This window comes from Orcinus orca, chromosome 1 (genome assembly GCF_937001465.1).
Source record: "Orcinus orca chromosome 1, mOrcOrc1.1, whole genome shotgun sequence".
Lineage (NCBI taxonomy): Eukaryota > Metazoa > Chordata > Mammalia > Artiodactyla > Delphinidae > Orcinus > Orcinus orca.
In genome coordinates this window covers 99,768,569-99,784,252 of record NC_064559.1, presented here as the reverse complement: position 1 = coordinate 99,784,252, position 15,684 = coordinate 99,768,569, and the positions used below count along the sequence as shown (strand labels likewise).

At 37.6% G+C, this 15,684-nt stretch overlaps 1 protein-coding gene across 11 annotated transcripts in view; it reads right to left on the bottom strand.

The window, feature by feature from the left end:
- The window catches only part of GON4L (gon-4 like), an 87,988-nt gene that overhangs the window by 39,845 nt on the left and 32,459 nt on the right, over positions 1–15,684 (bottom strand). For all 11 annotated transcript variants that reach the window (XM_004284589.4, XM_033414626.2, XM_049701631.1 and 8 more), the window contains 2 exons: positions 13,148–13,340; positions 6,681–6,782 (listed from right to left, as the gene is read on the bottom strand). In XM_004284589.4, the coding sequence (XP_004284637.1) occupies positions 6,681–6,782; positions 13,148–13,340 (295 nt within the window). The remainder of the gene's footprint in view (positions 1–6,680; positions 6,783–13,147; positions 13,341–15,684) is intronic.

Here is a 15,684-nt window from a genome sequence, read left to right as displayed (position 1 = left end):
CTTTGACATAAATCACCACAAGATCTTTTTTGATCCACCTCCTAGAGTAATGGAAATAAAAACAAAAATAAACAATTGGGACCTAATCAAACTTAAAAGCTTTTGCACGGCAAAGGAAATCATAAACAAGACGAAAAGACAACCTTCAGAATGAGCGAAAATATTCGCAAACGAATCAACGGACAAAGGATTAATCTCCAAAATATATTAACAACTCATGCAGCTCAGTATTAAAGAAACAGACAACCCAATCCAAAAATGGGCAGAAGACCTAAACAGACATTTCTCCAAAGAAGACATAAAGATGGCCAAGAAGCACATGAAAAGCTGCTCAACATCACTAATTATTAGAGAAATGCAAATCAAAACTACAATGAGGTATCACCTCATACCAGTTAGAATGGGCATCATCAGGAAATCTACAAACAACAAATGCTGGAGAGGGTGTGGAGAAAAGGGAACCTTCTTGCACTGTTGGTGGGAATGTAAACTGATACAGCCGCTATGGAGAACAGTATGGAGGTTCCTTAAAAAACTAAAAATAGAATTACCATATGATCCAGCAATCCCACTACTGGGCATACACCCAGAGAAAACCATAATTCAAAAAGACACATGCACCCCAATGTTCATTGCAGGGCTATTTACAATAGCCAGGTCATGGAAGCAACCTAAATGCCCATCGACAGACGAATGGATAAAGAAGTTGTGGTACATATATACAATGGCATATTACTCAGCCGTAAAAAGGAACGAAATTGAGTCATTTGTTGAGACGTGGATGGATCTAGAGACTGTCTATACAGAGTGAAGTAAGTCAGAAAGAGAAAAACAAATATCGTATATTAACATATGTATGTGAAACCTAGAAAAATGGTACAGATGAACCAGTTTGCAGGGCAGAAGTTGAGACACAGATGTAGAGAACAAACGTATGGACACCAAGTGGGGAAAACTGCAGTTGGGTGGGGATGGTGGTGTGCTGAATTGGGCAATTGGGATTGACATGTATACACTGATGTGTATAAAATTGATGACTAATAAGAACCTGCAGTATAAAAAAACAAACAAAAAAAAAACAACTAATACTAAACTTTCTTTGGGTTATTTGTATGGAAATACATTAATATAAATGTTTCAGACATTACATGAAATTTCTAAGAATCTTATATGTTCTGGTATAATGTTGTAAGTCATAACTCTAGTTATTACTTTAAAATGTATACCTCCGAAATAACTAAATTTCCTTGTCAACTGCATTATTATGAACTTTCATCAAATCTTTAACCGTGGTCATTTTTAAGTCTTTTGTCATTTACAGACAGTTCTGGGTGTACTCTGATGCTTTCACAAAAATATTCCTATAAAAGCGTTTCATCTTCAAAGAATTCATGGAAAAGACTGACAAGTACAGGTTTCTGGTAACTCACGATACTGCTGAACTGAATAAGCATTTTCAGAACTCTAATGGAAAACTGATGAATTCATAAAAGTGCTAACAAAAGATCAAGATAAAAAAAAACTGATTGCATGGGACTGAGTGAACTGATGAGGATGATTACAATTTTCGTGACTTTCTGTTTGAATAAAAAAAAAAAAGATAAATCCCACAAGGACTCAGAGGCAAAAAATATACAAATCAATTTTCACTGCAAAGTAAAGGAGCTGTTACAGTGGAGGTTTACTGGACTGAATGTCAATATTATGACATCGTATGAGTGTGTTTTGTGTTTGGTAATTGCCATCATTGTTGCTTTTGTTGCAGTCATCCATTTACAATGCTTGGTGTCAGTTTATCTCTTGTAAAAATAAAATACAGTGTGTGTGTGTGAGCTGTGAAAAAAAAATAGTATGGATAACGGAGCAAGAAGATCAATCCTGATTGAGGAGGATCTCCCTGAGAAATTACAGTTGACCATTGAACAACATGGAATTGAACTGTATGGGTCCACTTATATGCAGATTTTTTCAGTAAATATAGTGGAACAATTTGGGGGGGGATGTGCAACAATTTGAAAAAACCCGCAGACAAACCACAGAGCCTAGAAATACCAATAAATTTAAGGAAAAGTTAGGTATGTCATGAATGCATAAATTATATGTAGATACTAGTCTATTTTATCACTTACTACCATAAAATGTACACAAATCTACTCTAAAAAGTTAAAATTTATCAAAACTTACACACACACTTACAGACCATACATGGCACCATTCACAGTTGAGAGAAACCCAAACATAAAGATGCAGTATGAAATCATAACTGCATAAAATTAACTGTGGCATATACTGTACTTCTGTAATAATTTCATAGCCACCTCCTGTTGCTAGCTCAGGTGTTGCAAGTATCTGCTTAAAACATCTCCTGAGCAGTTTGTCTCTCCAGCAAATTGCGTACTGTAGGAAAAACTGATCTCTTGTGGTTCTTGAGTATTTTTCATCAAGTTTAGTACAATACCATAGGCCTTGAATAACACCATGGGACCCATGCGAAGTGCCACTAGTGGTGCTGGAAGTGCTCCCAAGAAGCAAAGTCATGACATTACAAGACGACGCTGAATTGCTTGATATGTACCAGAGATTGCGGTCTGTAGCTGTGATTTCCCACCATTTCAAGATAAATGAATCCAGTGTAAGGACCATTGTAAAAAATGAAAAGGAAATTCATGAAGCCATAGCTGTCGCTATGCTGGCAGGTGCAAAAACCTTGTGCTTTTTGTGAAATACCTTTTTATCTCATATCGAAAATGCAGTTTTTATGTGGGTGCAGGATTGCTATAAGAAAGGCATACCTATAGACTCTAATATGATTTGAGAAAAAGCAAAGTCATTGTATGACAACTTAAACCAAAAGGAAGATGAAGGATCTAAGTCTGGAGAATTTAATGCCAGTAAAGGATGGTTTGATAATTTTAGAAAGAGGTTTGGCTTAAAAACTGTCAAGATAACAGGAGAAGCAGCCTCTGCTGATGCAGAGGCAGCAGACAAGTTCCCAGACTGAGGAGAAAGGATATCTGCCTGAACAGGTTTTTAGTGCAGATGAAAGTGCCCTATTCTGGAGGGGAAAAAATTTTTAAAAATAAAGCCTCAAAAGACATTAGTAAGGAAGAGAAGCAAGCACCAGGATTTAAGGCAGGAAGGGAGAGGCTAAGTCTACTGTTTTGTGAAAATGCAGTCGCATTTACCACCAGGACTGCCCTTATCTATAAAGCTGCTCACCTTGATGGGAAAAGATAAACACAAGCTGCCAGTCTTTGGATATACAAAAAGAAGGGCCTTTCTATGGATTGGTTCCATCGATGCTTTGTCCCTGAAGTCAGGAAATACCTTGCCTTTTAAAGTTCTTTTGAAATTGGACAATGCCCCTGGGTACCCAGAACCCCATGAATTCAACACTGAAGGCGTCTAAGTGGTCTACTCCCCTCCAAACATGTCTCTAATTCAGCCTCTAGATCGGGGTTCGTAAGGACCTTTAAGGCTCATTACACACAATATTCTATGGAAAGGATTATCCACACTGAGAGACCCCAATGGAGAGAACATCACGTAAGTCTGGAGGAAGGATCACACCACTGAAGATGCCATCATTGTTAAAGAAAAAGCCATGAAAGCCATCAAACCTGAAACAATAAATTCCTGCTGGAGAAAAATGTGTTCAGATGTCCTGCATGACTTCACAAGATTTACGACAGAGCCAATCAAGGAAATCATGAAACAGACTGTGAATACGGCCAAAAAAAGATGGGGGTGAAGGGTTTCAAGTTCTGAATCTTGGAGAAATTCAAGAGCTAACAGACACTGCACCAGAGGAATTAACAAAAGATGACGTGATGAAGATGAGTGCTTCCAAAACAGTGCCAGACGATGAGGAAGAAGATGTAGAAGAAGCTGTGTCAGAAAACAAACTGACATTAGACAATCAGGCAGCAGGGTTCCGATTATTTAAGACTGCTTTTGACTTCTTTTACAAGGACACTTCTATGATATGGACTCTGAAACCAAAGCACATGGTGGGAGAGGGACTGGTACCACACAGAAACATTTTTAGAGAAATGAAAAAGCAAAAAAGTCACACAGAAATTACAATGTATTTCCATAAAGTTACTGTCTCTGCCTCCCCCTCCTCCTCCACCACCTCTCCTGCCTCTGCCACCCCGAGACAGCAAGACCAACCCCTCCTCCTCTTCTTCCTCCTCAGCCTACTCAATGTGAAGACAAGGAGGATGAAAGCCTTTATGATGACCCACTGTGACTTAATGAATAGTAAATAATCATCATGCCTACAGTTAATAAACTTATCTGTTGTGTATGTGTATATACCTTTGTGTACAAATCTAATAACTGTATGGCAAGAATTGTATGAGATGTTTTTGTGTCATCATCATCATCATCGCTTAAGTATTCATCATGTAGAACATCATGTACAAGACTTGAAATGTATAGCCTATCCTTACATAGGCATAAAGTGACTGATATTTAATATAAAATTAATAATCAATAAAATTAATAATGTTAGTTTTATTAATGATTTATAACTGTGCTTTCAAAGAATTACATTACCAACTGTGTATCAGCCTATTATCACATTTTTAAAAAATGTAACAATGTTTCCAATCCTGTACATGAATATGACTGTAATACTGTATGCCATAAAAATTTTGTAACAATTTAGTAGTGTACTGCTGAATGGCTACAAAATTTTGTAACCATTCAGGCCAGCGTACTAAGAAGCGATCTGTGAAGCAATCGTATCAATTACACTAGACTACCATCAAGCCATCATACTGCTGCTTCTTCATTATCAATGCATGAATCCTTATACCAGTAAATAAATGTTCCTTTTTCACTTTTCATTGTCTAGTGTTTGTAACATATATATCTACAGTGTTTTGTATCATATAAAACAATATTAATATAGATACTGACAGATGATTCAGCTTGTAAACAGATAACATAAACTTACAGTATCGATAAATACGGTACTGTAAATGTATTTTCTCTTCCTCATTATGACTTTCTTAATAATATTTTCTTTTCTCTAGCTTACTTTACTTTAAGAACACAGTATACAAAACACATTATATATAAAATACATGTTAATAACTATTTATTTTATTGGTAAGCCTTCAACAGTAGGCTACTAGTAGTTAAGTTTTCGGGGAGTCAAAACTTCTAGTCGGATTTTCAACTACACTGGGGTTGGGCACCCCTACCCTCTGAGTTGCTCAAGGTCAACTGTATCTATAAACTGAAGAAAGTAACAGACAAACAAGAAGGGAAGGCAAGTGTATACCAGGATGAGAGCTGAATTGAAATGCAATCTCCTACTTTTCTGCTTCAAACAGAAAATGTTTCATGACCAGCACATGACACTGTGGACCATTCGCTCCTTCTTGAAAGACTCTTCCCTTGGTTTCTGAGACACAAGGCTTTGTTGTTTTTTCTCATACCTTCCTAGACCCTCCTTCACAATTTTCTCAAAACCTAAATCCTCAAGCCTTTTCTTTCTACACTTTCTCTCTGATTCCTGGTGCTTTCCTTTCAATGCAACCTTAACTGTCATAACATACCAAAATAAATGGAAGATCTTCATAAAGGAAATGGCATTCTAATCTTAAGAACAACATGAAAGATGAAATAAAGCAACAAAACAGAACATAAGTCCTAAAGGATTGTGTTTACATAATTCTCTTTGCACAAAGATTTGCATTATTTAGGTACATAATAAACACTTTTGGATACTTATAAAACTTTCTTCATAACCTCGTCACCATGTTGTGTATACTATTCCAGTATAGGGTCATGCACACCCTCAATAAAAATCAACAGTTCCTGAAATATGTTTTCCATCACTGGCAAACTAGCAATGAAATAATTTTAAACAAATGACTCAAGCCAAGTTATTTAATGGTTTTCCATGCCTCCAATCTTGCTCTCTTTACCCACCAAATCAATACATTAAACTGGCATTAAATCAAAGTGATATTTCTAAAATCCAAATCAGTTCCTATTTATTTCCTGCTTTGAGCTCTCTGAGCTCTCCTTTTTGACAGATCAAAAATCAGATCTAAGGTTCTCCATGAACTGAACACTGCTTAACTCTTCTATCACCACTCACTCATACAACTTAACCAAACTACTTACTATTTTCCAAACACATGTATTGTTTCATAATTCCATGGTTTGCAGAATTCTTCTATTTGCAATATCCCTCTCTGCCCCCATTCACCAAAAATTTCTTATTGCTCCTTCAAAACTAAAATAAAACATCCCATTTTGTGAATCCTTCCCTAACCCATACCATACATTAGGACAGTATAACCCTCTTTTAGGCCACTAGTGTATACACAAACTATTATTATAGCACCTATCACTTGGTACTACACCTGTTTCTGTTTGTATCCCCCTACTAAGCTGACATCCTCCAGGCAGAAGCCATGTCTTATTCATTTTGGTACAATCGCTGCCAAATACTCAATACGTGACTGTGGGATGTATAAATGAGTAACTGATAGGCTTCCTGAATATATATGTAAATTTAAAGAATTATAGAAATAAATGGGAAGAGGAAGCTTAAATGTCTTGAGTGGGCTACAAACTTCAACCTCAGAAATCTGCAAAGTAAACAAAGGTAGATGTGGAGAAGTCAAGACCAGGACTCATAATAAACACAGACTCACTGGTGATTCTTACTGCCCGGTCAGTGCGGAAATCCTCTGTGTCTGGTTCATCCAGGTCTTCCAGGAAATTATATTCTGGATCGTCATCGTCATCTGCCTCATCTAGGAAAAAAATGTTTTAGACACTTATTGCCAACTCTGAACTCATATCTCTATTGAAAATTTAAGATGTTCAGCACCATAAGAATCTACTCCAATAAAGCACATTTATTCTGAAGTTTTTATTTTATTTTTTACTTATTTTTTGGCTGTGCCACACGGCTTGCAGGATCTTAGTTCCCTAACCAGGAATTAAACCCAAGCCCTCAGCAGTGAAAGTGCAGAGTCCTAACCGCAAGTGAATTCCCTATTCTGAAGTTTTTAAACAACTTATTCTTTCTTTCCTCAGCGTCTGCGCACAGATCATTTCCCACGGCGGACTCATCTCACCTATTCTCCCCAATTAGCCAAGTTCCTTCCCTCCTTCCTTTAAACAAAACTTAAATTTCTCAAAATGCAGCAAAAGCCTGAAAACTGAACATATAATTTATCTCAGTAAACCCACTTAGAGTAGTGCATCTCATTAAAGTATTTTTGTAAAACTCTTTATACAAACGCATTGATAGTGAAAAAAGAAATGACCCTAATTCCCAATAATTAGGGAATGACTATAATTATGATGCCTTAGTATAAAATAGTATATACATATAGAATATAAACATTCTATACATGTTCAACAAATTCATGACAAAAGTATAACACAATACACACATAATACTCATAAGCATAAAAATATTATATCCCTATAACTCAGAAATAACTAAAAATATACAAAAATAACAAACATTTGTAATGGCAGAGCATAGAAGTATGGGTATTTTTCTCCCTCGCAATTTTCTCTAATGTTGATGCTATGATGTCTTTTAGATTCCTAACTAAAAATCCTGAAGGAATCAATCAATTATGGATTGTTTTATATATTTTTTTTTTAAATAAATTTATTTATTTATTTTTGGCTGCACTGGTTCTTTGTTGCTCTGCGGGCTTTCTCTAGTTGCAGTGAGCGGGGGTTACTCTTAGTTGTGGTACCTGGTCTTCTCATTGTGGTGGCTTCTCTTTGTTGTGGAGCACGGGCTCTAGGTGCGTGGGTTTCAGTAGATGTGGCTCGTGGGCTCTAGAGCACAGGGTCAGTAGTTGTGGTGCACGGGCTTAGCTGCTCTGCGGCATGTGGGATCTTCCCGGACCAGGGCTCGAACCCGTGTACCCTACATTGGCAGGCAGATTCTTAACCACTGTGCCACCAGGGAAGCCCCTGGATTGTTATGTTATATTAAGGCAAAATTTTTCCTGGGACTTTAGGTCAGCATCGTCTAACAGAATTTTCTGCAAGGTCGGAAATGTTCTACATATGCATTGTACGACAACGGTGGCCACTAGCCACATGAGGCAACTGAGAACTTGAAATGTGGCTAGTGCAACTGAGGAAGTGAATTAAAACAGAAAGCAAAAACAAAGTCTAGAAAATGAGAATAACTAATTCCTTACCACTATGTAGCCATTACACAGGAGAGGGAGATCTATATGTATTACAATAGAAAGATGTCTAAATTATATTAAGGGAACGAAGCAAGTTGCAGATGCAGGACAATATGTATAGTATGATTTCTTTCTTCGAAAAAAAAATAAATATGTGCTTGATTAAACACAGAAAATATCTAGAGAGAATTAACAAAGACTGAAGAATAGAACTCTTTCTTTTCTTAATTTTTCATAATAAATATTTTTTATTAAAAATAAAAATATATACACACACTTTTTTTTTAAATTTTTGAGTCTTCACTGCTGCATGCGGGCTTTCTCTAGTTGTGGCGGGCAGGTGCTACTCTTCATTGCAATGTGCGGGCTTCTCACTGCGGTAGCTTCTCTTGTTGTGGAGCACGGGCTCTAGGCACGCAGGCTTCAGTAGTTGTGGTGTGTGGGCTCAGTAGTTGTGGCTTGTGGGCTCTAGAGCGCAGGCTCAATAGTTGTGGCGCATGGGCTTAGTTGCTCCGCGGCATGTGGGATCTTCCCGGACCAGGAATTGAACCCGTGTCCCCTACGTTGGCAGGCTGACTGTTAACCTCTGCACCACCAGGGAAGTCCCACACACACATTTCTGATTCATAATCACTGGAAAATCTGTACTGATAAACCCCAATCTAACCTGATATTCTTTACTCAACATTTATTGTTTATAATACATAAATCTGCATTGTATATATATAGCTATTTAAATGTGAAGCCTTTTTCACCCATCTATAGGTTTATCCCCCAATAAAAATGTTTTAAATCCTTAGAAATGGAATCCTGTCTTTGTAATCTCTATAGTACTTTCTATGTAAGTCTCTTTACAGCAGGTTCTTTACAAATGTTGCTGAATAATATAAGTTCTGGGGAAAGCCTATAACATATGGATACTGCACACACGTTTGGACCCCCATCTGTTTAGGTGCAAGAACTACAATAGACAGCTTCCGTCCATACCATACAAACGGGGGTCAGCCAATGTTCTCAGAGAACCCATTTGGCAAACATGTTGAAAAATCATTTAGGAAGGTTTCTTCTGAGTTCTGCTTAGCTTTTAGTACCCTGATTGTGGAACCTGCCCTCTGGGTCTAATTACTTTTTTGACTGATTGACAATGTCAGCATCTACCCAGCTGATCTCAATTTTGTGTACCCACCACCCCCCCTCTAGTACAGCCTCTTATTTTTTGCAAATGAGACTCACTTTTAATAATATGCAGAGCAGATGGTACTAGGAACATGTGAAAATGGTTAGCCACGTAATACTACCAAAATAAACCAGCATATGGCTAAAGTTTGGTACTGTGATCTATATCTAGCATCATTTCCTATTTACCAGCACTCACAAAATTCAGCTGGTAGATCTGGGGATCCAAACCTATCCTAGTCATTGGCTCTATGTTCTCTTTTTTAAATCTATCCTAATAAGGAAACAAAAAAATACTGTTTTAAAGAAAGAGGATTTTCACCCTCCCCACTAACCATTATTCCATTTCCTCGATCAACCCTTATCATACTCTTATTTCTCCCAGACCAGTAGTGTCCAACCATCAGGATATATAAGAATTAGATACCTAGATGATAACCATTAGTGATTCTGATTCAGTAGGTATGGAGTGAGGTCCTGGAATCTGTATCTTTTTCTTTCTTTTTTCTTTCTTTTATTTATTTTGGCTGCGTTGGGTCCTTGTTGCGGTATGTGGGCTTCTCATTGCGGTGGCTTCTCTTGTTGCAGAGCACGGGCTCTAGGCATGTGGGCTTCAGTAGTTGTGGCACGCAGGCTCAGTAGTTGTGGCGCATGGGCTTAGTTGCTCCGTGGCATGTGGGATCTTCCTGGACCAGAGCTCAAACCCACATCCCCTGCCTTGGCAGGTGGATTCTTAACCCCTGCACCACCAGGGAAGTCCCTGGAATCTGTATCTTAACACCATCCAACAAATACATCCCTACACTCCCTGATTCTGATTCAAATTCTAGGGACAAATTATGAGAAACACCACCCAGAATCCCAAAACCCTGACAGCCAACTCTGTCTGGCCTTTCCTCCTCAACAGCCAGCATCTCAGCTCTTTCAACCAAGGTGATAACAATCAGGGCACCAAAGCTGCTGCCCTAATAAAGCCATGAAAACCTGACTTAATTACTATCAATATTTTGTCTTAGCTTAGGTCTAAGGACAAAATGCAGAGCTTGCTTATGAAGTGTCACATGCATTTAAAAAATGCTTTAATGTCCCCTGAGACTTCTTTGATTGAGATATGTTCCTAGAATATTAAACTGGTTTCTAATCCTAGCAGTATAACAAATTGATTCTATAACACAGAGCAACACAATGAATTTCTCTGAAACTTTTACAAAATGGATAGAATTATCTTTGTCCCTGTTCACTCCTTTCTGCAGATATTTTTGAGCCTTGGTATCTTGGACCTTGAATGCGTTGATAGAAAAAGGAAGTGTCAATAAATGAACTTCAAGAGAATAATAAATCCCCCAAAAAAGTGACATAAAAAAACTTCATGTATGTAGATGTGTACATTTTTCTGGGAAGTGGCTGAACAGCTTTCATCAGATTCTCAAAGGGGTAAGGGATGGAAAAGCTAGCAGCTTAGACTCCTATCAGAAGACTAATGCGATAATACATCAGTTGTTGATTATTAAGGAAATGACTCTCCAGTTAATATGTCAATGACTCAGCTGCAAATTTCATCCTTTTCTCCTTCATGCAAGTTTGTGCATTGCATTGCTTATTACCACTTCTGCTATAGAAGGTGGGTGGAGAAGAACAAAAATGCTAAAATTCAAACCAATTTGCTTCTTGTTACCTGTCTTTTCTAAATGCTCAGGGAATTTAAATTTAGGACTAAAATTCTTCCTATTGCCACATTAATGTGGAAAACTAAAAGGTAACGTCATATTTGAAAACTCTCACGGGAGGCACATCGAACTATTATCAGTGATCCCTCTGCGGCATGAAACTGTCATCATGAGGAAAGGCTTTAAAGTTTTCTTTACACAATATTTGATTTCTTTACTCTAAGCACGTATTACCCTTATGGTTATAATACAAAATATAAGAGAAAACTCTGGGGAGCATATATTCTACAGAACCTAAATACATATTATCTCAACGTCACTTCCACCCATCTGATTCCTCTCTTGTCACTGTTGTCAAATATCTTTCAAAGGTCCATCTCAATTACCACCTTTTTCATGTTGCTATCTCTGGTCATGATAAACAATAATTCTCTCTCTTCTAAAACCTTAGAACAGAGTTTATGCCACTTTTATGGTGCATCTGAGTTCATTCAACTTCATTAATCTGAAATGTATAATGCATTTAACAATGGACCAGGCACCATTCATACATGTTTACTCCCTAACAAAATGATCACTTTCCTCTATCTCTCATAGAACCTAACACACTGCCTTGTAAAAGAAAGTACTCAATACTGAATGCCAAATTATATGCAATATAGTTATTAATAGCTTTATAAGGTAAATATGAGAACTTACTTTCTTTCATTCACTTATCCTAATTTATTCCTGGCTTTACCTACCCAAATATTTACTCAGTCTATTTCCATACAAGCTATATGTTCTCTTATTTATCTTAAAGCATTATCCTTTCAACACAAAAATCTTACAGTAGTTCTTCTTAGAAGACAGGGTAAAGAATAAAGATATGCTCTGTAAGTTGTCTGTAATTAAGTCTGATAGGACATCATGGGATCCAGAAATAGGAGCAATGAATTTGGCTACGGATTAAAGTGAGATAGTGAATGACTCTGTTCACATAAAAATGCAAGTAAGACTTTGGTTCAGTTATACACATTTTTTAAAAAGTGTGAATCTTCCACAACACAACCAGTATGAATATCCTGGTCACTCTCCATTGAACAGAGTTAAAAGGAAACAACAATAGTAAAAAAATTGCCCTGATTCCATCAAAAGAATCTGGAATCACTACAAACTAAATCAATCTCTCATTTCCTCTAAATTTACAGAAACACTGCACAAAATGATGAATGGTAACTGACTTTCATTATAGTATGCTTAAAAAAAAAAACCACCAAAGACAATTTTAACAATGTATTGTTTTAAAGTAAGAATTTTACTTATATTCTAAAACAAATAAGGGTTGCAGCAGGGATTCTTACACCATGTACGGCTGTAGTCAACATTGTTTCTGTCTGATCAATTCTCCTTCCCTACTTCTGGAAACACTGTCACTTCTTTTGGGTAACTGCTTACTCCAACCCCGTTGTTTACAAGGTGCTGCCAATCACAGGACTCCATGCTGAAACAGTCTCCCTATCAAAGCCATGCAATACCAAGACAGTGGGCATGTGATCAAACCCAACCAATCAGTTGTTCCTCTGGATTTTTCAAACTGGAGCCTGTAGCAGAGAGTTCTGATGTGGGGACAAACCAAGAAGTGAATGATGTGCTTATGATCATAGTTCCAGCCTTGTAGAAAAAAACAGGTTTGAGAATGGAGTTGACTGACAAAAAGTAGAGATGACAGCTGTTGAGAGGGAAAGTGGGTCTCAATTCCACTGTAGGTTTTTCTGCTCTTCCCAAAGTCTGGTTTCATTCAGCAAGTTGAGAGTTAGGATTCTCAACTTCAGCAAGTTGAGAGTTAGGACGTTTCACCTGCATCAGGAAGAACCTTAACTAACATGACAGTCTTCGAGTGAGTCAATGCACTCTCGTGAAATCATATGTAAAATTATATGTACGTTTATGTTTCAGGAGAGGAATCTTAGCATTCTAAAGATTCCCCAAAAGACTCTTTAACAAAAACAAAAAGGAGGGGGAGTGGAATTTAACCAAAAACACCCCTTTCTTTAAGCTTTTAACTAATGAAAATTTTACCAGAGACCATGGACAGAGTAGATATTAAATGCAAACAAAACCACTTACCTTCATTCCCCACATCATCATTCATAAGTCCCCCCAGCCACATCTTCCAATCCTCATCATCTGCTGTGTTGGGGTCATACATGTCTGGGGTGATGTCTGGAGCTCGGAGCTCTGCCTCTAGTTGCCCCAGGGGAACATCTTTCAGAGGCATCTTAGAGCGAGTTCGGAATGCAATGAGACTGTCATCCATGGGCTAGCCAATGAAGAAGGAAATAAAAACATATCACTGAATGCCTAATGCTTTCAATTTCTCCAAACTTCATCATATCCTGTGTGTTTCTCTTCTTAGCTTAAAACACAAGGTCTCTTCTCTAAACCATATGGATTTATTATTCTTTGTCTGAGAAACTTTAAGGATAATGATATCAAATTTTTTTTTGTAGGAGCCAATGTCTTTTTTTTTTAAAGGTTATACTCCATTTATAGTTCTTATAAAATATTGGCTATATTCCCCTTGTACAATATATCCTTGCACCTTATAATGATATCAGTTTTAAAACCAACATTTCAGGAACATTTATAAGAGCTTTATTAAGATATAATTTACACACCATAAAACTCACTCCTTTAAAGTGTATAACTGAGTGGATCTTACTATATTCACAGACTTGTGTGACCATCACCACTATCTAATTCCAAAACATTTTCATCACCCCAAAAAGAAAAGCCATTTCCCTTAGTGGTAGCTCCCCATTCTTCCATGATCCCAGTCTCTGATACCCACTAATCTTTCTGTCTCTATGGATTTGCTTATGCTGGACATTTTATATAAAAGGAATCATAGGGACTTCCCTGGTGGTCCACTGGGTAAGACTCCACGCTCCCAATGCAGGGGGCCTGGGTTTGATCGCTGGTTGGGGAACTAGATCCCACACGTGTGCTGCAACTAAGAGTTCACATACCGCAACTAAGAGTCCGCATGCCGCAACTAAGAAGTCTACATGCCACAATTAAAAAGATCCTACACGCCACAACGAAGACCCGGCACAGCCAAAATAAATAAATAAATAAATATTTTTTAAAATAAATAAAAGGAATCATACAATATGTGGCCTTTTGTCTCTGGCTTCTTTCACTTAGCATGTTTTCAAAGTTCATCCATTTTGTAGCACGTATCAGTACTCATTCCATTTTTTTTGTAATAAAATTTATTTACTCTATTTTAGTTTTGGCTGTGTTGGGTCTTCGTTGCTGCAAGCGGGCTTCTCACTGCTGTGGCTTCTCTCATTGCAGAGCCCAGGCTCTAGGTGTGCACGCTTCAGTTGTGGCTCACGGGCTCTAGAGCGCAGGCTCAGTAGTTGTAGCGCACAGGCTTAGTTGCTCCATGGCATGTGGGATCTTCTCAGACCAGGGCTCAAACCTGTGTCCCCTGCATTGGCAGATGGATTCTTAACCACTGCATCACCAGGGAAGCCCCTCATTCCTTTTTATTAAGAAAAAAAGAAATGAATAATGTCTACTCATACTCTTTGCCCATTTTTAAATTCGGTTGTCTTTTTATTGTTGACTTACAAGAGTTCATTATATATTACAGATACAAGACCCTTATCAGATATGTGATTTGCAATTACTTTCTCCCACTTTCTGGGTTGTCTCCACTTTTTTGATGTATCCTCTGAGGCACAAAAGTTTTTAATTGTGACGAGGTCCAATGTACCTATTCTTTTTGTCATTTGTGCTTTTGGTATTGTATTAAGAAACCACTGCCTAATCAAAGGTCACAAAGATTTACTCTATGCTTTGTTCTAAGAGTTCTATAATTTTAGCCCTTACATTTAAGTCAATAATCTATTTTGAGTTAACTTTTTGAGTGTGGTGTAAGGTAAGGGTCTAACTTTCTACTCTTGCATGTGGATTTCCAGTTGTCACAGCACCATTTGTTGAAAGACTATTCTCTTCCCATTAATTGGTCTTGGAACACTTGTCAAAGATTAATTGACCAATAAATTTAAGAGTTTATTTCTAGACTCTCAATTCTGTTCTACTGATCTGTATGTCTATTCCTTTCTTTTTCTAAAAAGATACTTTAAGAGAAGTATCTTTTTTTAATTTTTACTTTTTAAAATATTTATTTATTTATTTGGCTGCTTCGGGTCTTAGTTGTGCCACACAGGATCTTTTGTGTGGCATGAGGGCTTCTCTCTAGTTGTGGTGTGCAGGCTCTAGAGCGTGCGGCCAGTTGCGCGCGGCCAGGGGGAAGGATAAGCTGGGACGAAGTGAGAGAGTAGCATTAACATATATACACTACAAAATGTAAAATAGACAGCTGGTGGGAAGTAGCTACACAGCACAGGGAGATCAGCCCGGTGCTTTGTGCCCACCTAGAGGGGTGGGATAGGGAGGGTGGGAGGGAGAGGATATGGGGATATATGTACACATGTAGCTTGTTATATATGAGAAACTAACACAACATTGTAAAACAATTATACTCCAATAAAGATGTTAAAAAAAATAATAATAACTGGTTGGGACTTCCGTGGCAGTCCAGTGGTTAAGACTCCACGCTTCCAATCAGAGGGTGTGGGTTTGATCCCTGG